Source organism: Schistocerca americana, chromosome 2 (assembly GCF_021461395.2).
Source record: "Schistocerca americana isolate TAMUIC-IGC-003095 chromosome 2, iqSchAmer2.1, whole genome shotgun sequence".
Taxonomy (NCBI): Eukaryota; Metazoa; Arthropoda; class Insecta; order Orthoptera; family Acrididae; genus Schistocerca; species Schistocerca americana.
In genome coordinates this window covers 737,896,561-737,922,069 of record NC_060120.1, presented here as the reverse complement: position 1 = coordinate 737,922,069, position 25,509 = coordinate 737,896,561, and the positions used below count along the sequence as shown (strand labels likewise).

The window sequence follows — 25,509 nt, the reverse complement described above, 5'->3', positions numbered from 1 at the left end:
CCTTTTACTTCTGCCTATTCATTACTTGATGCCTCCGCTATATACATTCCATCACACAAAGAAGATGACTGATGTGAAATAAAACACTAGATGTTTACATTTAGTTTACATGACTTTTTATTTAAAATGGGCTCCTTGTGAGTCTGTGGACAACTGGAAACTTTGAAAAATTAAATTGTTTGAAACAGTTCTGATACTCAGCCTTGGAATATGCCTCGAGTACCACGGTTGTAGCCTCCTAGATATTTGAAATTGCATCAGAACACTTTCATTGCCATATTCAGCTTTGGAAAATAACCAATAGTCACACGGACACAAATGAGGTGAATAAGAAGGGTGTTCAATCACCACGATACGAACGTCCTATTCTTTGATTTTGGTATTCAGATTTAACCTGAACAATCCTCTCCCATAAACAATTTAAAACATCCAAGTAGTAATCTGCATTCAGCATTTGACCTTCTGGAATGAATTCTTTATGGGTAATTTCTTTTGAATCAAAGAAAACAGTAAGCAGTGTCTTGGCATGGTTTTTCTGCATGCACAGTTTTTTTGGTCTTGGAGATTCTGGTCCTTTTCATTCCAAGCTTTGGCGTTTTGTAAGTGCCTCATACTGAAAATACCATATTTCGTCGCCTGTTACGATGCAAGGTGTGAAGCCTGGATCCTTAATAGCTGACCTTTCCACACCTCTGCAGAGTTTCACAAAACTGCAGTCAATAAGTGGGGCACAAATCAACAACAGATCAGCTCTTTGCCCAAATTTTCGTTTGGAATGCAGAATACCGGTGAGTTCCTCAATTAACTTGGTAGATGCACAATGATTGATCCGAAGAATTTTTGATACTTTTTGAGCATTTTCTTTGACTTGAACTGTCTGTGATGCTCCTAGATGTGTATTATCTTCAACAACCTCTCTACTGTCACAAAGTCTTGCATACCAGTTAAAAACGTTTTTACAATTCGTTGCTTTAATGCCATAAACAGTTTGTTTCATTTCTAAAGTATCTGTGGTACTTTTGCCCAGTTTAAAACAAAACTTCTGTTTGCCTGTTGCTCCAATGATACTGCTAAAGTGTCAGTTATTCTGAATATTATGTGATGCCAGTACTGTTAAACTGAAAACAGAAGGTAGTCGAAATACCATGCTAGTTAATCCATGTATCTGTTCACAGATGGTGTTGGTAGTTACACAGCTATGAAATCAGCCACTTTTCCTGTATGATGAGTAGTTGTCTACCTTCATACAAATGTTTGTAATCTACCAAATATTTTCTAGTAGCTGGAAAAGACCCCTTTTGTGAGCCATGACCCCATCACAATAATAGCCTATGGTATAGGTGTGGTTAGTTATCTGTGACACTGGAAAGATCCCATACCAGTTCCAGCACTAATTGGATACAGGATACTAGAAACTGAGGGACACATACCTTCTGTATGATTTATTGTGTGTTAAAAATCTCATTCATACATGAATGATACCGGCAGAACCAAATTCTTTTCATCTAAGAAATAATCTGTCAGGAAGTTTCATTTCCATGCACAACCTTCCACAAAATGAAAGTTTTATTCTGGAAATAACCACTAGGCTGTGACTAATTCGTTCACCATCATATCCTATTTGCAAGGAGTGCTAGTTCTGTAGGATGTGCAATAACAGTTGTTGGGCATCTGGAAAAGCAAGTTTTTTTGGTGATAGTTTCATTGTAGTAACCAGTTTTGATCAGTAAATATGACTCAGTTCAGCCCACACTTCAAAGAAAAGTAAAATTTAATGTCTAGGATCCAAGATTAGGATATAACATCCCATCAGTGATGAGCACATTAGATATAGTGCACAAGCTCGGAATGGGAAAGGAAATCAACCTTGTCCTTTTCAAAGGAGCCTACTGAGCATATGCCTTATGTAATTTAGGGAAACCAAAATATATAACTGCAACGAACAATACATGTATGAAAATTGATAACTTCTGTAGGTGCATCCATGGAATGCTCAATTTTGGGAGATTTTACTAATGATATAATTGCTCATTGGCATGACATTTAAATATTTACTACAGTTGACCGTTAAAATTATGTTCATTAGTTGACTAGAACAAATATTTTATATTTTGTATCATAAAAGTACTGATGCTGGAAATGAACATCTGCAGCAGGTTATAAGAGATGAGAGAGAAGTGAGGAGTTATATGATAAACAGTAAAATGGCAACACAATTTTTAATATTGTACTATAAATATTCTATCTTTTGATTATGAAGTTTGTTCAGCCAGTTAAAGGTACATAGTGGGAAAGCAGCTATTTTTGGGTCCATAAATGAGAATAGAGTAACAGAAAATAAAACTCCTTAAAACATTTGTGAAGATAATATGGTAACTGAATATCTGTCTATCTGGCAGTTAATAAATATGGAGTTACCGAATCATATTTTGTAATTGTAAGTGGTAGTATTAAATATCTGGCACTAGCTCTGGACATTCGTAGTAGATAATGGATGCCTCTATTGTAGGGCCCTTGTCTGCTGAGATGAAGCAGACTGAGTCATCAAATCTGGAAAATGATTACTAGATGATTAACAGAAGGTGTGTGATGAATGTCTTGTGGAAATTGTAAAAAGCATCTCCTAACTGAATTACATTGTTCTTAACATTCTTTATGCCATAAGCTCCTATATTAACTTACCCACAGTTCTTGTCCAGAATTCATGTGTTCCATTCCAGTTTGTAACATGCTATTGGTAGGTTATGTCTGTCTGTATGTCCATCAAGTTGAACTATATTTTGAAACTGCACAGCGTATGCAGCATATTTTACAACGACACTGAGAATTATTTAGTGTAGTGCGCTGGACATAATATGTCTTTTATTTCTTTTTTATATGGTATTATTGTAAATATCCACATACTAGTAGTGTTGCCCTCATGCCAACTGACTCTGCAGTTATGGAAAACAACATCCGATCAGCGTAAGAATAATGAGAAATCTAAACTGAAACATATACCAACTTTTTCAGATACCATAAAATTTCGTATAACAACTCAATCACTGTTATTTAATGGGATATGTCACAGCCCGAACTATTTCTTTCTCTATAGCTATTCAGTACATTTCCACACCATAAAATTTTGTATAATAGCTCAATGAGTGTTATTTAATGGCATGTGTCACAGGCTGTGCCATCTCTTGCTCTACTGTAGCTATTCAGTACATTTCGTTCTATTGAACAAACATACTAATATGATGACATGCGCAACCAGGCTGATTTTCTCCCCTGCAAAAATAAATGTACATCAGAAATTCATTCAACTGCACAGAATTTTGTGAAAATTTCCTGTATGAATGTACAGTCAATTAAAAAAAAAAAAAAAAAAAAAAAAAAAAAAAAAAAAAAAAAAAAACACAGTAACTATATCCGTTTTAGCTTCAAACAATGGAAAACAGGATTGAATAATGACAATATTATGAAAAGAATAGTTGCTACTCATAATTTAGCAGAGATGCTGACTCGCAGATAGGCACAACAAAAAGACTGCCAAACAAAGCTGTCGGTCAAACAGGCCATCAGAATCCAACAACACACACACACACACACACACACACACACACACACAGAGAGAGAGAGAGAGAGAGAGAGAGAGAGAGAGAGAGAGAGGCCTTGGCAGCCAGAGACAGTGGCCACATATGCATGCATGAGTTGAGTTTTGTGTGTGTGTGTGTGTGTGTGTGTGTGTGTGTGTGTGTGTGTGTGTACACATTTTAGCTTCAGGTACTTAAATACATTTTGATTGTTTTGATGTCGCCTACCACAATGTCGTCATGTAAGTCATTTTATCATGAGAAAGCCAGCATGAAATTTCCTTGAAATTTCCTTGGTTTACCTTCAACCTAACATTCTTCTTTTCACAGTAATCACTATGACATTTTCAATTCACTCTTCTTCCTACTCATTTATGTGTCTTTGTTTCCTTTCTTGTTACTTCCAGCATGTGTCTCCATTATCCATTAAGCAGCTTAATTTTATGAGTGCATTGATGTTCCGTTTCTCACTACCACAGGTAAAGTGACAGTGCATTCCCTTTATTGATTCTGTTTTAAGCAAGTTGTGAATTTACTTTCAAATATGACACTCCGTTTCTCAAATGAACTTCTGCTTAATGATTTCAGTATTTTCTTATTCATTATTCGCAGTTAAATACTAGTTTGGTAATTGATCCAATAATACACTGTTAATTTTCACTGGTTCCCTTTCAGCATACTGTTCATCATTTTGGTCTTACTGTGACTGTTTTTCAACTCTGCTCTCATACTTGCTTAGTTTAGTTATTTGATGTTTATTGAAATATTTGTGCTGTAGAGACAAGCGAAATAATTTCACCCAAAACCAAACTTAGTTAATAATAAGAAGCTTTATTACATGGAAGCACATAGTATAATGACTTCTCAGTTCAGATTTCTCCACTTTCCTATTGTAATCTCATTGCAGCTATAATTTAACTCTTTCTAGTTTACTGTACAACTTCAGTTCACCCCAAGGCCACTGAAGACTAGGAATTTCTTGTGATTTCAGGAGATTTGAAATTTAACTGGTCACTGATGGTTTGACATTGCCTTATGACTGACTTATTCTGCACATCTTATGACCTTTTGTAGAATATAAGCAGTTTAAATCTTTGTATTTCATCCTTTCCAAATCCATTTTTTATTTAACATATTTCTGAAGCGTTTGTTTAGAAGTTGTACATCATATTGCATTCATCAGTGTGGTTGTCTAAATAGAAGTTTTTCATAGCTTTGCCATTTATGATGAAGTGATAAGAGCATTAAAGGCTGGAAAAACAATCATTTTATATGTACCGAATTAAATTACCAAGCTATGTGATCATATCAAGCAGCCCACTCACAAATACAATTTTCGTCCAGCCATTCCCCTTCAAAATGCAAAGCCCTTTTGACTATCCCACCTTCCATTATTCATGTGGTCCAAATTGACTTAGAGAGTTAACATCAGTTTTCTCTGTCTTCTTTTTGTAGGGATTATGTGACATTCCTAGGCATAATTACCACTATGTGATTTGGGCTTACAGAATGGTTGTTATACCAATAAGATATAAAGATTCCATGTGACAGCAAATTGTGTAAAAACAGGCATGTTCTTTCATTGAAAGCTTAAGCTGTGATAAGTGTTTTGCTTAGGTGAGCTCACACTGTAAATCCTCGTACAAACTGCTACTTATGACAGAAGGGAAGAAATAGTTGAACTATATGCACTGTTTTCTTTCTGGAACAAGTATCTAGTCATTCAAATGTTATATTGGCACATGCATGAAGATGAACCTACAAAAATGCGAAACTTGGACCAAACATAGAAAGAACTGCTACAGTATACTACAGAAGGTAACTTAAAGAAATAAACAATGAGACAAATATAAATGACACTTTTGTTGAAAGACAGTAATTACACTGAAGTCAACATGATACATGATGGTCCCCGGGGTATTACAAAGGTTGGACGTGGTTCTTCATAAGGTGTGTGACCACCATAGATAGCAATGCATACTCTGCAACATGCTCCCGTGCTGATCACAATGTTGGTTAGGAGCCCTTGTGTCATTTCTATGTGCATTACATGTCCTCACCCCCATATTGTTGAACATGATTGTTGTGATGGCCCAGGTGTTATGGTGTGGGGAGGCATAATGTTGCATGGGTGTGCTGACCTCCAAATCTTTGAACATGACACACTCTCCAGTCAATGTTACTGCGACACTGTACTTATTCTCCATATGCATCTTGCCAGCAGTTTATTGGTTCTGATCTCATTTTTATGCATGACAATGCACGACCACATCTAAAAGTACAGGTGGAGGAGTTCTTGAAATGAGAAAATATTTGGCGAATGGACTGACCTGCCCATGCCCCCTACTTAAATCCTATTGAGCACTTGTGGGATGCATTGGGAAAACATATCGCATCACATCAGCATGCACCGTCAACCGTCCAGCATCTGTCAACCATGTTGGTGGAAGAATGGAATGCCCAACCACAAGAACTCCTTAACAACCTTGTGGCCAGCATGGGAGTGTGTTGAAGAGTATGCACCTCTGTCCATAGAGATCACACACCCTATTAAGAATCATGTCCCACCTTTTGTAATTTCTAGGGGGCCATCCTGAATTTCAGAGACTTCAGTGTAAGTATTGTCTTTGAGTAAAAGTGTCATTTACATTTGTATCAGTGGATATATCTTTCAATTATATTCTGTACTGTACTGTGGCAGTTGTCTTTTTATATACAGTCTAAGTTTCATCGAGATGTGTTCCTTGGTATTGACATGTCATATGGAAGTTATTTTCATCCTTAAGTTCTCCAGTGTAATTATCCATTGCTTATTTTGTGTGCTTTGTAACCCAGCAGTTTATAAGAACATATTTCTTAAATGAAGAGCAATTCTGATATCTTTCTGTAATATTCTAAAGTAGTTTTTACCGCCCCCGGTAGCCGAGCGGTCAGCGCGACGGACTGTCAATCCTAAGGACCCGGGTTCGATTCCCGGCTGGGTCAGAGATTTTCTCCACTCAGGGACTGGGTGTTGTGTTGTCCTAATCATCATCATTTCATCCCCATCGACGCGCAAGTCGCCGAAGTGGCGTCAAATCAAAAGACTTGCACCAGGCGAACGGTCTACCCGACGGGAGGCCCTCGTCACACGCCATTATTGTTATTATTATTATTATTATTATTATTACCATAGAGGGCAGTTTTTTTCATCTGCTGTTGACAGTGTCTGAGTTATATATTCTTCTTTGGCTCAAAACTAATTTTACAGCTACGGGGCACATAACCAACATCCCTGTCTATTTATTCTGAAACTTTAATTTAACGTTATGACAATGATAGATTGCTACTCATCATATAGCAGAGATGTTGAGGAGCAGACAAGCACAACAAATGGTCCTGACAGCCAGAGACAGTGGTTATGTGTGTGTGAGCTGCATCTGGATGAATGTGTGTGTGTGTGTGTGTGTGTGTGTGTGTGTGTGTGTGTGTGTGTGTGTGTGTGTGTCATCTGTTTCATCTGTTTCAGAAGACCTTCTGGCTGAAAGCTTACGTGCTTAGTTGTCTTTTTGCTGTGTCTTTCTTCCAACTTTGTTATTAATCCATCCTGGAGTTTCCATTGTTTGAAAACTTTAGTTTAGTATTATTGAAATAGATAAAATTTATTCACCAAAAATTGTCATTGATTTGTTATATGGCTACAAATCTTTCATGACATTGCTGAAAAAAGTTCTTGGTTAATTTGCTGCATCAAATTCAGATAAAAAGCAAAGTTTGTGAGGACTGCCTCCATCATTATCAGGCTTAGCTGCTGGACAACAGTGATGGAGCTGGTCTCCAAAAGCTTTGGATTTTATCTGAATTTGATGCAGCAAGTTAACTGAGAATATTTTATCAATTTATTTCTCATGTTGCCAAGCTCTTTGGTGGTTTTTGCTTGTACATGCAAGAATTTTTCCAAATAAACTACAATTTTCTGTTAATTTTTATATTTTAATGCAATAAAATACATGTAACATCCCACCAATAACATTTCTATCACATACGTTAACAAAATAGAGAAATGCTTCATGTTAAAATGTTCTGAATACATGAAACTTTTGTATTGGCAAAAAACGCAGGTCATATTAAATAGAAAACTTTTTATATTCTGTATCTCAGTCCCACACTTAGTTTCACATTTCATATCAGGAGCTGAGGGGCAGACTGGAGAAGGCCAACAGATTTCTGCTTCCCAGAGACAAGAACAAGTAAAAGTAGATATATCAGTTAAAGTGTTTCCGAAAGCTAGTAAGGTCAGTGAACAGTATACAATGTCTTGACTTAAGCTTTCATACTGCGTTTTGACAATATTTCTTAGGCTTGTGATTTCATGTACCTAGAATTATTGCAGCAAAATAATAATTTAAACATTTCACTTTCTGTAAATAATTAAATAAGTGGGCGACATTTCATTTCTGTAACTGTAGGGATGCACAATATTGTGTGCTTGATGTTGCCCACAGTACTTCAATTAAAAGTATTTTCTTTCAATTGACCATAGATTCACTGTCACTATTGCTCCCAATTAACTGTCTTGCAAAAAAAATGTTCCCTCAACCCTGTGCCTCCAACGTAGTCTGACATATTTTGTTTTGATTTCTCTCAACAAAATATAAATTAAACTTAATTTGTTTTACTATTTCAGGATGTGATAGTATTCTGTTATTTTCTCCTCCCCACTTCATTCTTTGTCTGGCTTATACATTTAAAAAATTATATCAAAAACGTTACTGTCCATTAATTATTTTTTGTTTTTGTTATACTGATACTTCTGTTGTAGGTCATGCACTATTGTCAGATTTTAAGTTTCATAAAATATGGTGAACATGTGTAAATATACAGTTGTTGCAGGGGACTACAAAGTTGCAAATGCTGAACAAGTATGAATTTTCACTCTCTTTAAAGAGCCAAGTGAGTGAAAGGCTAGTGAATATGCTTTTTGGTGTTGTAATGTGTAACCACCTTGAGAGTCAACAACATGTATTGAACACAAACGAAATTTGTGTAACAAGGGTTTAAAATTGCCTGTTATTCCGCAAAACCAAACAGTAATAGTTTTTGATACAAATAACGTAAGGAATAATTCTTGATTGAAGTTAATATTGCCATGAACTGTGGTGCATGCAGTATGGCGTAGCTGTCAGTGTCACCAGCTGGCATGCTGCAAGTCTTCAGTTCAAACTAAACCACCGGCAATGAGCTGTTGTTTAGTGTTTGTCATTTCTGGAACGTTCTTGGAATTTCTTATGTTCGTAATATTTGCATATTCTGGATTGGATTGGATTGTTTGGGGGAAGAGACCAAACAACGAGGTTATCAGTCTCATCGGATTAGGGAAGGACGGGGAAGGAAGTCAGCCGTGCCCTTTCAAAGGAACCATCCCAGCATTTGCCTGGAGCGATTTAGGGAAATCACGGAAAATGTAAATCAGGATGGCCAGACATGGGATTGAACCGTCGTCCTCCCGAATGCGAGTCCAGTGTGCTAACCATTGCGCCACCTCGCTCGGTGCATATTCTGAAATATGTTTGTATAAATAGTAGCTGTCTTCGCCCAGAACATCTGTTATGGTTGTATGATAGTGATTGTAATAAACATGCTTTCAGTACTAATAGTTGTACTTTTTATTGATGACTCTCATTGAAAATTTAGACTCAATTCTGGTTACAGTGTGATATTGTTTGGTGGGGAAACTGGGTAATGCAAAATATATTTGTCACCATAGCTGCAATTAGACTACGTAAGAGCCGTCACATGCACAGATAGGAACTAGAACACAAGCAGTACTTCATTCCCACAGTCCATATATTCAAGAAACCATTGGATTCCGAAACAGCAGCAAGTCATCTGCACATCAGGCATCCTTCAGTGTTTTCCAGAGATGCTAGTCAGGTATTGACTAAATGACTGAAAGGATTTGACCGAGTTGCAAGCTACAGTAGGTAGGATGACATAATGTGTTTGGCAATTGTGTGCTTTTACTTGGACACCACAGGATAGCATTGGTTCGGGAACAATGAAGAGAAGCTCAGTAGCTGGGATTAATTCCAGATCAAACTGAGGAAAATATTCAACAACAATAAGCAGCAAGTCTGCTGGGTGGGTGGGGAGGAGAAAAAAAAAAGGTTTCAGTGAAAGAGATATGACCATCTGGTGAATGTGGTCCCTATGGCAGTTATGGAAGACCAGGGGAACCTCACCTCTCTTGTACGACTGGTTGTAATAGAAGAGAGACAGTGTTTTATGGCAGCCAGAACTATAAGATGAAGTAAGCAAGAGATAGCCACCATTAATGCTGACCCCACACATAAGGCTGTAGTAGAGAACTTTGATGAAAACTACACCACCAGGCAAATGCGCCAGGAAGAAGACTCCATTAACTTGGACTTATACAGCAGCGACGATCTAACAGCCTACTAATACAGGTACAACCAACTCCTTCACCAAGTATAATGTCCCACAGAAGAACAGACATTTGGAGGACAGAGAACAACACCCCTGCATGATTCCACTGTGTGCACTCTGTACACATTGTACACCACTGCAGAAAAAGATGATAATTTTTTTCTTTACAATTACTATGCTGCTAGACATCTGTGTTACACGAGTTCTGTTCACACTAGTCAACTGCAGACAATTGTAGTTGACCTATGGGATGAAGCCCGTCACCGTACTCTGAACAATGACATTCCCAAACGTGTCATAGCTGTTTCCTGTCACCATACAAAGGTTCCAGCTGCTTGCCTAGCTGCATAATTCAGGAAAACTAAATGAAGCAACGGTCTCTGGAGATGAGGTTGCTTCAAATCCTCCATGGAAGACAATCACCGAGGTGTCAGGAAATTTCATTTATATCATCATCGATGACCAAACAGTCGAGGTGCAATGACTCAGGGGCTTCCTTTTCTATAATTTCAAAAGCTTATCGTTGCAAGCTAAAGACAAGTATGTTACATAATCTGAAAGGGATTTGCTGAAAGTCACAAATGGAAAACACACCCCGCCGACAGAACATGTATTGCAGGAATAACTACCAATGACAAAACACAGTCTGTTGAATTTCTCACTTTATCAGAATATAGTTATAATCTGATTCCCAAATGGGACATCACAAGCAGTCATCGACTAGATTAGAACTCCAGATTGACGAAGCTGTTTCAACAAGCTTACTTAAAAAAGATTGCTCTGGGCAGTTGTTTGTCATTGAAGATGTTGTTATACCACCATCATCATCAAGACAAATTCCAGTCATCAATCTAGATGCTCAATTGAACTGAAAAGCTTTTGTCAGCTGCAAAAAGCTACTCAGACTCACAAAAGAAATCTTCATACCAGCAATGATCTTAAGCATTGTAGGTGCTCAAGGAGAGCTTTTGATCACTAATTGTTATGAACAGCCACAGTTCGCCGCTAAAGGCATGTGCATAGGACAGCCGAACCAGACCAGGAAGAGCAGCTTAATGCTATCAGTGAAGAATAATTCTCTGACACCACCTCAGATAATGCAAGGGAGGCAGCCACTATTGAGCTGCCGCTATGATCCAGCCTCACCAAGGAAAGGCACTGGTTACTGTTAGCCATAGTGCCAATTTTTTAATACTTTTTAGTCCAGAGTGGCAGAAAGACAGACCAAGCAAGCATTGGTAAAACACTGTGTCAACACTGGGGATCATCCATAAATTAACCACTGCTCATGTATGGTGCCACTGCCTGGATAATTCAGGCAAAAGTGGAGAAGATTCTACAAGATGACATTAATGAAACTGTAGAGAATCCTTGGTCATCTTCTGATGTTCTTACGAAGAAGAAGAATGATACATGGTGTATCTGTGTGGATCACTAACGATTGAACGAAATCACAAAAATAGGTGTTTACTACCTGTTACTGTGTATTGATGACATCCTAGACTACTTTAGAGGAGCAAAGTATTTCTCAGCTATGGTCATTTAGATGGGCTACTGGCAAATCAAAGTTGATGACACTCACCTGGAAAAGACTGCATTCATAACTTCTGCCAATGTCTATGAGTTCAAAGTTATGCCATTTGGACTCCGTAACACTCCAGCCACCTTGGAGTATATGATGAACAATGCGCTTGGATACCTCAAATGTAAGGTGTGTCTTCGATATCTGGATGACAGTCATTTTTTCAAAGACTTTTGAATAACATTTAAGCCACCTGACAACTGTATTGAAGTGTTTTCAGACTGCAGGCCTCCACCTGAATTGAAAAAAAATACCTTTTCAAAGAAATAAATTCTTGGGGCACCAAGTGAATAACGGTATAGTCCATCATGATCCAGAGAAAATATGAACAATCACAGTTTTTCTGACTCCTTTGCATATTTGTGATGTGAAATTTCCTGGAAATATGCTCATACTATTGGCCATTCATAAAGGACTCCCCTATCCAGGCACATCCCTTGCAAGAATTACTGTAGGAAGACACCAAATTTACTTGCAACAAGATGCATGAAAGATACTAGTATTGTCTCCAGTCCTAGCATTGTATGATGAGGATGCCAAGACAGAACTCCACACTGCCACTAGCAGTTATGGGATAGGTGCAGTTCTACTGCACATTCAAGAAGATGCTGAAAAGATGATAAGCTTATGCTTCCTGAGTATTCTTCAAGTTAGGGAGGAATAACTCTACAACCAAGAAATAATGCCTTGCAGTTGTCTGGGCCATCAACAAGTTCTGACCATATTTATTTGATAAACAATTCACCATTGTAACCAATCACCATTCTCTATGCTGGTTGACTAACTTGAAGGATTCATCAAAGTGAATTGCAAGATCATCACTGAGGCTTCAGGAATATGACGTCACAGTTGTAGGCAAAGATGTACAGAAACACAAGAACACTGACTGCCTTTCAGGGAATCCTGTGATGGAACACAGCAGCATGGATGAAATCGCAGTCATGGCTGCATTAAATGATCTTGCTGTTGAACAGGATGACAACTTGAAACACCTCATAACCAAGACAAAGAAGCAAGACAGCTGGCTCACCCAAGCGAAAGACCAAGAGCACAAAATGCCAAGCACCAGCCTGGGAAACTTGGTGTAAATTTTTATGTATGTACAAACAATGAGGTAGTTGGAAATATACTAAGACACTCCTTTGGACTCCATTGTATTCTTCATTGTGTGTCAGACATTGCATATTTAGTTGAGTATAATGACCTCTCACACAGAATACAAAAGCATCTAGACATCTTCCATACCCTCTGTATGAAGCCGTACTAGAATCCTGAGGCACAGATCAGTGATGGGAGATTGTAGTTCAGAGGAACAGTTCTAGTTCAAAGGAATGGAAGACCTGTTCAGTGAAGCTTCGACGGGATCATCATGTCATCACATTGAAGAAAATGTGACAAAACAACCAAAATGCAAGGATCCACCAGCGCCACTATTCACAAGATCTAGATCCAGGGTGCTTTTGTCAGTCCATTGGGAACTTCTAAAACAGTGGGCAATGTTTTCCCATAAGGGAAGCAAAGCCACAAGCTATGGTGCATGCAGTGTGGTGGCAGTTAACGTCACTGGTTGGTGTGCTGTGTGTCACCAGTTCAAACCTGGCCATGGGCAATTATTTGTTATTTAGCTTTTATTATTTCTGGAAAGTTCTCAAAATTTCGTATGTTTCTATATTGTGGAATACTCGATATTGGTCTAAATGGCAGTATTCTCCTTCCAGAAGTTCTGGCTGTATCCTGATATTCATAGTAAATGTGCTTTCATTGCCAAGTATTGTACTTCATTGGTGACCCTGCTTTGGGATTTGGACTTGATTCTAATTACGATGTCATGATATAAGTCCAAGCACTACACTTCATTATGCATTCATAATGAAAATTGCAATATTAAACACAGTTCTGATTAAGTCTTGTGGAATCAAAACCCACTCTCTCATCAGCCAAAGTGCTGTCTGACACGGGGCTAATTCAATCCAGATAAAGAGCGGCATTGGCTGTAATTCATTTTTAGAGAGAAACTTGGATAAAATGATCTGTGAGCTAATAGACTGCTGAACTGCCCTACATTTGCCTGCTACAGAAGTTCACGTGACCAACCTGCGATATCGACGGCTTTCCCACAACAGGTGCCATCACTGGACATAAGCAGTTCCATTTCCATTGGGCTTACAAAATTGCTCAATCTTTGAACTGGCACGTAGGGCTAGTATCTTCCGGCTGGTGCAAGGGAGCATGACGTGGTGCAAGCGACCAGGAATTGGCAGATGTCATGTTGGTGGAGCGGTGTGTCTGCATCTCCTTTGTGTTCCAGGAGTGGAAACCAGAGATCCAGATGCATCCTGTAAGGGCACCCATAAAACAGCTCCACCGGGTTTCGACCATTGATAGCCATGGACTTGTAATAAGCTAGGAAAGCATTTGGTGGTGAAGCCCATTTAGTTGACCCTAAGCACTTTAACATTTGGGATTTTAAATGTATGAGCAAACCATTCCGCCAGCCGGTACGAGGTTGAATAGAATGGGGTGTTTTGAGGTGTTTGATTTTATTGTGGATGCAAAACATTTGATATCACTTGCCATGAACTGGAGACAGTCGTCAGTCACCAGCATGCAGGGTGCACTCCCTATTGAAAAGATATGTTCCAGCACTTCCATTGTGGCTGCCATTGTTGTCTGCAGGAGGTAGCTGGCGTATGGAAAGTGGAAGGAGGAGTCCATGATGATTAAACACATGAGCCCCCTTTGGAAGGGCATGCTAAGTGAGAATGTGTGCGGTTCCTAGACTGCATTGGCACAGACCACAGAGAAAACAACCAGAGTGGAGCTGGCTGGTGCTCCTGACAAATGTACACTATCACCCCATGCATGTATCATCATTGTGCGTATGAGACCAGTAGATGTAGCAGCGTGCCAGTTGCTTCATCCTGAAAATCCCCCAGTGGGATTGATGCAGAAGTTAAATGATGTTATAGGGAGTGTGGCACCACAATACGGCACAATTTGTTATCTTCTCTCATGCGACCAGTGTGCCATTATATAATTCACACATCACCAAATCCCTGTAGTAGTGTGTTCAAGAAACCTCTGAAATACGGTAGAGCCACCAGCCATGCCCAAAGGCAATCTGTTATATTGATGCTGTTTAAATGGTGTATGTATGACTAAAATTTCCCTTGAGTCTTTGTCAAAAGGCTGCTGTAAATATGCCTCCACATTAGAAAAGATTTTTCCGTGTGAAGGTTTAGAAAAAATATTGTGTACACAAGTTAAGGGATAAAAATCGATCCCCACTTGAGGACTAACAGTTTGTTGGAAAAATGGTTGAATAAGGAGAATATGTCCAACAGCAGTAACACAATCTGACAACAGGACTAACTTTTGAATCAAATAATATAACTATGGATTTGTAGACAGCAAAGATGTCCGTTGATGATCCAGACATTTGATATAACTTGCTTGAATGTGTAATGTGAAGCATTTTTTATGTACTTCCCCGTCTCATTAAATAACTGAAGTGCCAGAAATGCTGCCAACATCTGTGACTGTTGGAGCATAGAATTACATGTAGTTATGTGCTTCACCAGTAACTGTTGCTGGTATAGCTATTGCTGCCGAAGCTCAAGAAATTTCACATCTGCGGTAGTACTTAGCAATCAGATCTGGAACCTCTTCATTGCCGATCTTGTCAACCTCACTTTAGGACCAACAACATTTATTGAACACAAATAAACTTCCTGTAACAACAGATGAAAATAGCCTTATTAGTCCATGGAATGAAATAATAATAGTTCTTGATAGAAATAGTGTAAACAGTAGTTCCCAATAGAAATTAATAAAAATCCAAGCATTGCTGCTTCGTTATATGCACATATGGAAATTATTAAACACAATTCCACTTAAGATGATGATAATGATGATGATGGTGTTCAGTTTGTGGGGCACTCAACTGCACAGTCATCAGCACCCGAGTTCCACTTAATTCTTGTGTGGAACCATACACTCATCAGCCAAACCACTGTCCAACACAAGGCTAAGATGACCGAGGTGAACAGTGGCAGTGGTCATAGGTCTCTTGTAGAGACAAAGTTGGATAACAGCGACTGAGAGTGTATGCCACCAGGTGGCCTTACATTTTCCTGCTATAGAAGTTCACATGACTGGCGTGCAATATTGGCGGTTTCCTGCTGCAGGTGCCTTCGCTGTACATGGGATTTCTAAATCAGGAGCATCTAAATATTATAAGGCCCATTCACATTCCTCTATCTTTCACAACCAGAATATTCTACGTAAATCATCATACAAGGTGAACGTTAATGAAACCAACAACCTGCAGGTACGGATTCCTGACTGGAAATGGAGGAAGAAAGATGCTATGAACATGAACCCGGAATACATCGTTGCCACAGTAAATGGCACTGAGGAACAACAATTCCTCTGACCAAGTGTTTTGCGGGCTGTGTTATTGGTGCAGTCTACTGTAAGCCAGGAACAAACAGATGGTATTCGTGTACAGCCGAGCAATTGGAAACTGTTGAGAGACAACGTGGTTATACCAAAACAAGTGCCCCCACAGACACCAACCACATCACACTACATTTCAAGCCCTTTTTGGGCACTTGTGTAATCATGGCTCCTTTCAGACAGATGAACGTGCAGGGAGATGGTGGACTGTGTTTTCACCAGATTTGGAGGACCGGGTTCCATAGGCTATTGAGACAAACCCTAGTACAAGCTCCAGACAAGTGGCTCACCAACAAGGTCTAAGCCAAAGTACAATTATGCATTTCTTACATGACTCCCGCTACTACCCCTATTATCTGCAATCCTATGGAGGCCAATTTGAACACCTGTTGTGATGTTGATGCGATGCAGCTATGTACTGTGTTCTGGGACGATTTGTTGACATTGCACACACACCATCCATTTCCACACACACATTCATAGGACCTTTTTTCATCATTTTCAGTCAGTGAAAGGAATGAAAGAGGAAGCCACCTGGTAGAATTTTGCACAGAGCATAATTTAATCATCACTATTAGTTACTTTAAGAATCAAGAAAGATGGTTGTATATGTGGAAGAGACCTGGAGACACTGGAAGGCTTCAGATTGATTGTATAAAGGTAAAACAGAGATTCTGGAACCAGATTTTAAAACTGTAAGACATTTCCAGGGGCAGAGGTGAACTCTGACCAAAATTTATTGGTTATGAATTGTAGATTGAAATTGAAGAAATTGGAAAAAAGTAGGAATTTAAGGAGATGGGATTTGGATAATCTGAAAGAACCAGAGGTTGTAGAGAGTTTCAGAGGGAGCATTAGGGATCAATTAACAAGAACAGGGGAAAGGAATACAGTAGTAGAAGAAGAATGGATAGAAATCCGTGGGTAACAGAAAAGATACTGGCTTTAATTCATGATAGGCAAAAGTATAAAAATGCAGTAAATGAAGCAGGAGAAGGGGGATACGAACGTCTACAAAATGAGATTGATAGGAAGTGCATAATGGTTAAGCAGGAATGGCTAGAAGACAAATGTAAGGATTTATAAGGCATATATCGCTAGGGGAAATGAAAGAGATCTTTGGAGAGAAGAGAACCACGTGTATGAATATCAAGAGCTCAGATGGAAAACCAGCCCTAAGTAAAGAAGGGAATGCTGAAGGGTAAGGAGTATATAGAGGGTCTGTACAAGTGAGATGTACTTTAGAGTGATATTATAGAAATTGAAGAGGGCGTAGATATACGTGGGATAGGAGATAAAATGTTGGGTGAAGAATTTAACGGAGAACTGAAAGACCTAAGTCAAATCAAGGCACCAGGAGTAGACAACATTCCATTAGAACTACTGATAGCCTTGGGAGAACCAGACATGACAAAACTCCTCCATCTGATCAGCAGGATGCGTAAGACAGGCAAAATATCCTCAGACTTCAAGAAGAATATAAGAATGTCAATTTCAAAGAAAGCAAGTGCTGACAGGTGTGAAAATTACTGAACTATCAGTTTAATAAGTCATTTATGCAGAATACTAACATGAATTCTTTACAGAAGACTAGAAGAATGGTAGAAGCCGACCTTGTGGAAGATCAGTTTAGATTCTGGAGAAATGTAGAAATACGCAAGGCAATACTTACCCTATGACTTATCTAAGAAGATAGATTAAGGAAAAGCAAACCTACATCATTTATGGACTTAGAGAAAGCTTTTGACAATGTTAATAGGAGTACTCTCATTGAAATTCTGGAGGTGGCAGAGATAAAATACAGGGAGCAAAAGGCTATTTACAATTTGTACAGATACAGACAGAGTCAAGGCGTGTGAAAGGGAAGCAGTGGTTGAGAAGGGAATGAGACAGGGTTGTAGCCTATCTCCAATGTTATTCAACTTGTACACTGAACAAGCAGTAAAGGAAATAAAAGAAAAAATGGAGTAGGAATTAAAGTCCGTGGAGAATAAATAAAAACTTTGAGGTTTGCCAATGACATTTTAATTCTGTCAGAGACAGCAAATTACTTGGAAAAGCAGGTGAATGGAATGGACAGTGCCTTGAAAGGAAGATATAAGTTGAACATCAACAAAAGCAAAATGATGATAATGGACTGTAGTCTAATTAAATCAGTTTATGCTGAGGGAAAGTAGTGGACAAGTTTTGCTATTTGGGTAGCAAAATAACTGATGATGGATGAAGTAGAGAGGATATAAAATATAGATGGGAGTAGCAAGAAAAGCTTTTCTGAAGAAGGGAAATTCGTTAACACTGAGTACAGATATAAGTGCCAGGAGGTCTTTTCTGAAAGTATTTGTATGGAGTGTAGCCATGCATGGAAGTGAAACATGGATGATAAACTGTTTAGACAAGAAAAGAGTAGAAGCTTTTGCAGTGTGGTGCTGGAGAAGAATACTGAAGGTTAGATGGGTAGATCACATAGCTATTGGGAAAGTAATGAGAGGAGAGAAGAGAAACTTGTGGCACAATCTGACTAGAAGGTATTGGTTGTTAGGACAAATTCTGAGATGTCAAGGGGTCACCAATTTAGTTCTGGAGGGAAGTGTGGCGGTGTAAAAATTGTAGAGGGAGACCAAGAGATGAATACAGTAACCAGGTTCATAAGGCTGCACGTTGCAGTAGTTATTCAGAGATGAAGAGGCTTGCACAGGACAGAGAAGCATGGAGAGCTGCAGTCTTTGGACTGAAAACCACAATGACTACAAAACAACAACAACAGCTGAAAAACATTAGATTCCAGTTTGAAAAACAAAATTATATTTTTTTCTCCTTAACTAATTACTTTTGGAACAGCAAAAATAAAGTAAGCCAGAAAAATAATGAATGAAGGTCGACAGTGAGTAAAAGCACGAAAACCAAAAAGAAGAAGAAAAAAAAACAACAGAACAGGAAGTGGAGAAGAAACAATCATAAGTTTACAGTTGATGAGCTGACTGAATAGGAATATGGCTTGGAGCTTGCTTCTCTGAAAAATACAAGGTCAACATGTGGTACAGACATGGGTGTAAATACTGTATTGCTTTTATGTTGGTGCATATTGTGCAGCTCCATAATTCAATTTTCAGCATGAGCTATGGGATAGTTTTGTTTTATGGTTAGTCTGAAGTTGTTGTGTTGTGTGCTTTTCATTTAAATGGATGTACCTATCCATAATTTTGTTATGGTGTGGTTTATTGCCAATGGAAATGTATTCAGGGAAGCTTTGAGACATATAAGGAGCCAGGTCCTTCTTTTTCTGTAAATAGATAGCTGGATTCAGCCATGGCTGCTCTCCTTTAGAAGATGATCCATCTAAAATACATCCCAAAACCAAAACTGTGGATGAAAACATCAGCAAACTGCACAGAGTTGTCTGAATACCAGTTAAAGATACATGAAATGGTAGTGATTGTAGGCACACAGAAGAAAGTTAGGATGCATTTTACAGGAAAAAATTAACAGAGAGAAAATGTGTCACATGAATGCAGAAAATGTTGAATGCTGACCAAAAGGAAATGCAAAAACGAATTTCGTAGGTGTTGTTGGAACAGTTTAAAAAGAAGCCAACTGATATTATGCACAAATTTGCTACTATGGATGAAAATGTGTATCCAATATTTGGCCCCAGAAACAAAACAAAAGTGAAAACATTGGGTGGAAGATAGGGGTCCTGCATCAAAAATAGTGAAACTGATTTTGTCTGTCAGTGATTATGGCCAGTGTTTCATGGTATGCAAAGGAGTTCTTCTTATTGATTAACTTGCAAAGTATCAAACAATAACTGGAAAATCGTTGAAAAGTCTTCCAGAACAAACATATTGAAAAATATATGAGAAGGGACATGCATTGCAAAAGGGGTAACAAATCATCTTTCATCAGGACAGTGCATATGCTCACAAATAAACTTGGCAGTCAGAGAACTGATGAATTTGAAAAATAAATAGTAGAACAAATAGACTATTCTCAAAATAGGCATCTTGTAATTTATATTTAATTCCACTGCGGTTGAAAGTCTAATGAAGATTTTGTGAGAACAATAGATGGATATCTCCAGAATGAGATTTTCACTGTGAAGGGGAGTGTGCGCTGATATGGAACTTCCTGGCCGATTAAAATTGTTTGCTGGACCAAGACTTGAACTCGGAATCTTTTCCTTTCATGGGCAAGTGCCCTACCAACTGAGCTACCCAAGCATGACTTGAACTCGGAACTTTTGTCTTTTGCGAGCAAGTGCCCTACCAACTGACTTACCCAAGCATGACTCACAACCCATCCTCACACCTTCAATTCTGCCAGTACCTTGCCTCTGAAAGGCAAAGGTCCCGAATTTGAGTCTCAGTCCGGCACACAGCTTTAATCTGGCAGGAATTTCAATAGGTAGTTATTTTGGAGAACTTTCAGAACAGCACGTAAGAGGGAATCTACTCATTCCCAACATGCAATTTTTAACCCAAAAAGTAGTTTCACAAGTCAGGTGAGAAACTTTTGCCTTGGCCTTGTGCTAGGCTTGGTCTATAAACCAGCTCTTTTATCATGTATTCCACATGGGAAAGGCATACACAGTCAAAGAGGTGGTGGCCTGTGACATTGTACTCTATATCCATCAACTGTTCTACAAATTATTTTGGCATTGGCAAACATTTAGTAAGTATGAATCATCAAAGGCTTTTTACTCTATGAATACCAAATATTACAGGTAAGAGCATTCTCTGGAATATAAAAATAGGAACATTATTTGATAATGTATATTTCTCTCTGCTCCAGCCCCGCACTCCACCTTAAATGACAAGTACAGATAAACTCAAATGGGACCTATTCATTCATTACATACTTTTCTATTGCTGTTCAGCTCACATTGCCATACACTTCATTTGCCTCTATGTCCTTTCATCAGTTATCTTGTATGATAGTTTTCTCTTCCCCTTGTGCATTTGTTATTATTGTTTTTTACATCTTTGATAACTGATATTTTTTACAATATCTCCTCCTTATCTCACATTTTTCTGTTACCCTTACTCTGCCTCTATCTGCACTTTTTGTGTCTTTCCAGTTTATAGCTCTTATTGTTCAATCATGTTGGTCGCCTGCAGTTTCTATTAAAGCCCCATCATACACCCTAAGAAACAATCTAATTACAAACACCTCTTTAGTCCAACATTAAGCCAGTTTTCTGTGAGCTGTTACTGAGTTTTCTTTTCTCCTTCTTTTCTATCTTCTCTTTCACCCCTTATCTTTCTACATCACTGTAAAGTCCAGCAAATGAATATTCCTATAACCATTATGTATAAAGCTGAGGCAATAAGTTTTCTCAAACAATCGTTACAAAAAAAAACTTTCTATTTTTTACATATATTTAACATTTTCCTTATACAATAAGAAATTAAATTTTTACTTGCCATAAAGATGACACATTAAGTTGCTGATAGCCACAATCAAAAGACACACATAAGCTTTCAGCCAGAGCCTTCGTCAGAGTTGCTTTCTGGTCTGAGCTGCTGGAGATGGTGGTCATGTGCGCTTCACGTGTGCTTGCTGGTGTGAATGAATGGCTACTAACCACTTACAGAAGGCCTTGAGTGGCAAACAAGCACTATTAAAGTGTATTTAAAAGTAGACTAAGTTCTGAGACAAAGTCCTTACCATTCTTCACAACCTTGGTTGGTACATACATGTCTAAAGCATATTGTACAATGTATTTGAATTTTATCGTGTCCCTGGCAGCAGTTTAAATAGTGTAACTCTCTCATTTTAGATACCATTACTGCCACCTACTTAGCTCAGTTGTATTGAAATGCTAATATCCAAACATGTAGTATGCTTCATGCCAATTTATTGCATGCTGTCTTCTTCGTGATTTTGTAGTTCTAATGTCCAGAAGTGTAGTTTTATATATTTTTATCTTTGGTTTATGTGTCCAGTAACATACAGTTCTACACAAAGAAACTCAGAATGGAAGCCCTATTTTTTAAAAATCTCATTAAAGAGTATTTGTTGAAATAAAATACCAGTACCAATGAAGTTATGTAGTATTTCAGTCAGTTATTTTGTTTACCGATTAGAGTATGGTAAGGCATGCAGAGCAATGGTGAATGGTTGGTCTGAAGGAGGTGTTAAATAACAACATCTTGTAAGTCTTATTCTGGACTTATGAGAAAGTGGATTAGTAAAAGAATCCCAAACTAAGCTCCACCCGAACAGGCCATGAAGGCCCAACAGTACCGAACGGCCGCCGTGTCATCCTCAGCCCACTGATGTCACTGGATGTGGATATGGAGGGGCATGTGATCAGTACACCATTCTCCCAACTGCATATCAGTTTATAAGAGTGAAAGAACCCCAAGCTAGAGATAAATCATGGACATTCTTTTATAGAGTAACTTAAGCCAGTACAACAGCAACTTAAACAGAATTTTGCAGTTTCATGATAGGAACACAGGGAAGAGAACTTGACAGCAGCGACCAACAGCATGAGCAGGAGATGGTGTCTTTGGCCCCACGAATGGAAAGCTCACAAGCTGACACATAGAAAAGAAAGTGCATTCTCAGTCAATGTGGATCATACATGTTTTCTTTCTGTGTAAATACTCCATATATACCTGATGGCAACAACAGTATAATTGCTTTTCAGGCTCAAAGAATATCAGGCACTTGAAAAAAATTTGATAAATAAAGTCTGTTATTACAATAGAGGGCTTGGTGTAGTGCACACAGAGGCAGCTCTTGATAGTGTGGTGCATGCTCACATACACTCCCAAGCTGACCATGAAGCAGTGCATACTGTAAGGTCTGGCATAATGTCTTTCATTTGAATAGAACATGCTGTCATACAGAAATGGATAGAAATAAAGATACAAAGGAATTACAACAGGTAGCTGCAAGTGAACATTGATTTACATCAATGGGGAAATTTGAAATTGTGTGCTGTCACAGACTCAAACCCGGGTCTCCTGCTGGCTAGCCAGATGCTCTTAGGAGACCTGGGGTCGAATCCTAAACACCACATATATACTATAGAAATAAGACTGAACATTAAATTAGAAGCATTTTGATTCTTTACTATCTGAGAATTTGTTTGTACAACTTCATTCGTATAAGAAATGTTAAGTAGAAGTACCTTGCATTCTGGATACTTACTCAGTCGTCACAGTTGTCACAGACTTTTGCTATCACAAGAATTATTTACTCAGAGTTTGTTTGTTTCGTCATTCTGTCGCAGCCCAGAGGTATGTTCACACTAGGTATTGAAAGGTTGATTGTGTGACCATCCACAAATAATGGACAGACTGATTAAACATGGAAAAGTAGTTCATTCAGGATTGAGGGAAGGCTGCTGTTTTAGATTCAGGTGTCTTTCTGTAAAAAATTGTTAGCTGCTAGTGATTGTCTGGGTAGTAGAAACAGGTTGATTTTTGTGAGAGACTAGATGAAGTAGCTCTGTGGTAAGACTTTGGACTCACACATTAAAGATCACCGTTTCAAATCTCTGTTCATCCAACCAAATGTAGGTATCCCGTTGTTTCCGTAATTGCTTAAGGCAAATGCAAGAATGGTTTCTGTGAAAACTACACAGCTGATTTCCTTCTTCTATACTTCCCAGTGTTAGCTACTGTTTCATCTCTAATGACCTCAGCAACACCAGCTGATTTAACCATAGTCTTTCTTCCTTTGATTTACTTGAGAAGCCACTGTCTGGACAGTACATTGTTTGAATAAACACAGCACATCAGCTGTTGAATATCTTTAGTTTCCATTCTTCATTGTTATTACATTTTCCCAGCATTATGCCTTTTCTTATTTCCTCTTATTTTTCCACCTTTATATTTTAATTCTCATTGTTGAGGCAGTTATGTTTATTGAACAGCATGAAATACAATGAAATTTGTCATGTTGCTTCCTTTCGTTCATTTCAACATTTTAGTTGTAAATTCTCTCCCTATGTGTATGTGTATGTTGGGGGGTGCGTCTCTGTGTTATGAATGTTCTTGATGATATCTAATTATGCAACTTTGTTGATATTCAGTTGAAACAACTACACATTCTGCTGTATCTGATTCCTTGCTATTTACTGGAGAAGATAGTAATTAATGTCGCAACAATATTGTGAAATGGATAGATTGCTGTTCAACATATAGGAGAGACATTGAATCTCAGACAGGCACAATGAAAAGAGTGCTATATTTTAAGCTTTCGACCAGAAGGCAATCTTCACCTACCTACCTCCTTCCCTGCTCCAGTTCCAGCACTACACAGCCTTCTGTTCTGCCAATGCACTCGCTAGTTCTTTTCCCCGTTCTCTGCTTCTCTCCTTTTCCACTCTCCCCCTCCCCCCAAACTTCCCTACTGCACTTAGCAGCCTACTCTGTCCTCACCCTTGCCCTGCTATCCCTTCCCCTCCCTGTCCCATGTTGCCTCCTTACCCCCTCCACCCACACCAGACTGCTGCTCCTGCCAAGTGCAGTTGCAGTTTTAGTCTGCTTCCAGCCACAGGGGTTGAAGACAGGAATCACGTGTGTGTGTGTGTGTGTGAGTTGTGCTGCTTATATGTGTTAATTAATGTTGCAAACAGGACGTTCATAATAGAATGTTCAATTTTTCTAACATGTGTAGCCAAATGCCATTGATTATTATTGTTGTATTCCAGGCTTAATACACATTTAATACACAATATTTGACATCCTCTGATGATATAATTTCTTATTAATACTAATGAAATGTAATGCTCTTATACTAGTTTCTTCTTGCTTCCTCTGTTTGTATTTTGCGATAAGACAAATACCTTAAAGTATCAGAATCAGAATTTTATTGTCTCATGGCTTACAAACATAAATCACTGGTTTAAAGTACAGGAGACTTGTCAATATAGATCATGTTTGTCCAACAAAAAACAAAAACAATCTTAATTTACAAAAGTCATTACAAATTTGTATATGAGTCTACAAAGAAATCTTCATCATCATTTAAAAATCCCATGAGTGAGTAATAAATTTTTTGCACTAGGATGGTGCATAATCTTATCTTCAGTAAACCTAATTCCATACTGTGAAAGGTTTTCATTTTTAATGTATTATGAATTTTCATAGCTGTATAATGAGAAGTCTGGGAGTAGAGTTTTAGTCTACGAGATGGCAACATGACATTATCTTTGTTTCTTGTGTGGGAGTAGAGTTTTAGCCTACGAGATGGCAACATGACATTATCTTTGTTTCTTGTGTTGTATAAGTGTTGAAAATGGTTTCCTATAAAAAATTCTGGATTGGCACAGATAAAGGTAAACAGTTCATAAATGTAAATACATGGAATAATTAAAATTTTTAGCTCCCTGAACAAAGATTGGCATGACTCTCTGGGCAATGGAATCTTAAAGATTTAAAAATCTTATTCTGTTGTTGTTGCTGTTCTTGCAGCCATATTGCTGTTGTATGCAAGAGAGGTTAGGTGAATTTG

General features: G+C 38.3%; 1 protein-coding gene across 7 annotated transcripts in view; it reads left to right on the top strand.

Moving 5' to 3' along the window:
- The window catches only part of LOC124594806 (serologically defined colon cancer antigen 8 homolog), a 232,612-nt gene that overhangs the window by 188,476 nt on the left and 18,627 nt on the right, over window positions 1-25,509 (top strand). Inside the window, exon 10 of one of the 7 annotated variants that reach the window (XR_006978156.1) lies at window positions 7,746-7,849. The exons of 5 other annotated variants lie outside the window; for them this stretch is intronic. Coding sequence is in view for 1 of the 2 variants with exons in the window: in XM_047133241.1 (XP_046989197.1) it covers window positions 7,746-7,752 (7 nt within the window). In the remaining variant the exon portion in view is untranslated. Of the gene's footprint in view, window positions 1-7,745; window positions 7,850-25,509 lie in introns of those variants that run through there. One more of the 7 variants, XM_047133241.1, reaches the window with a different exon arrangement.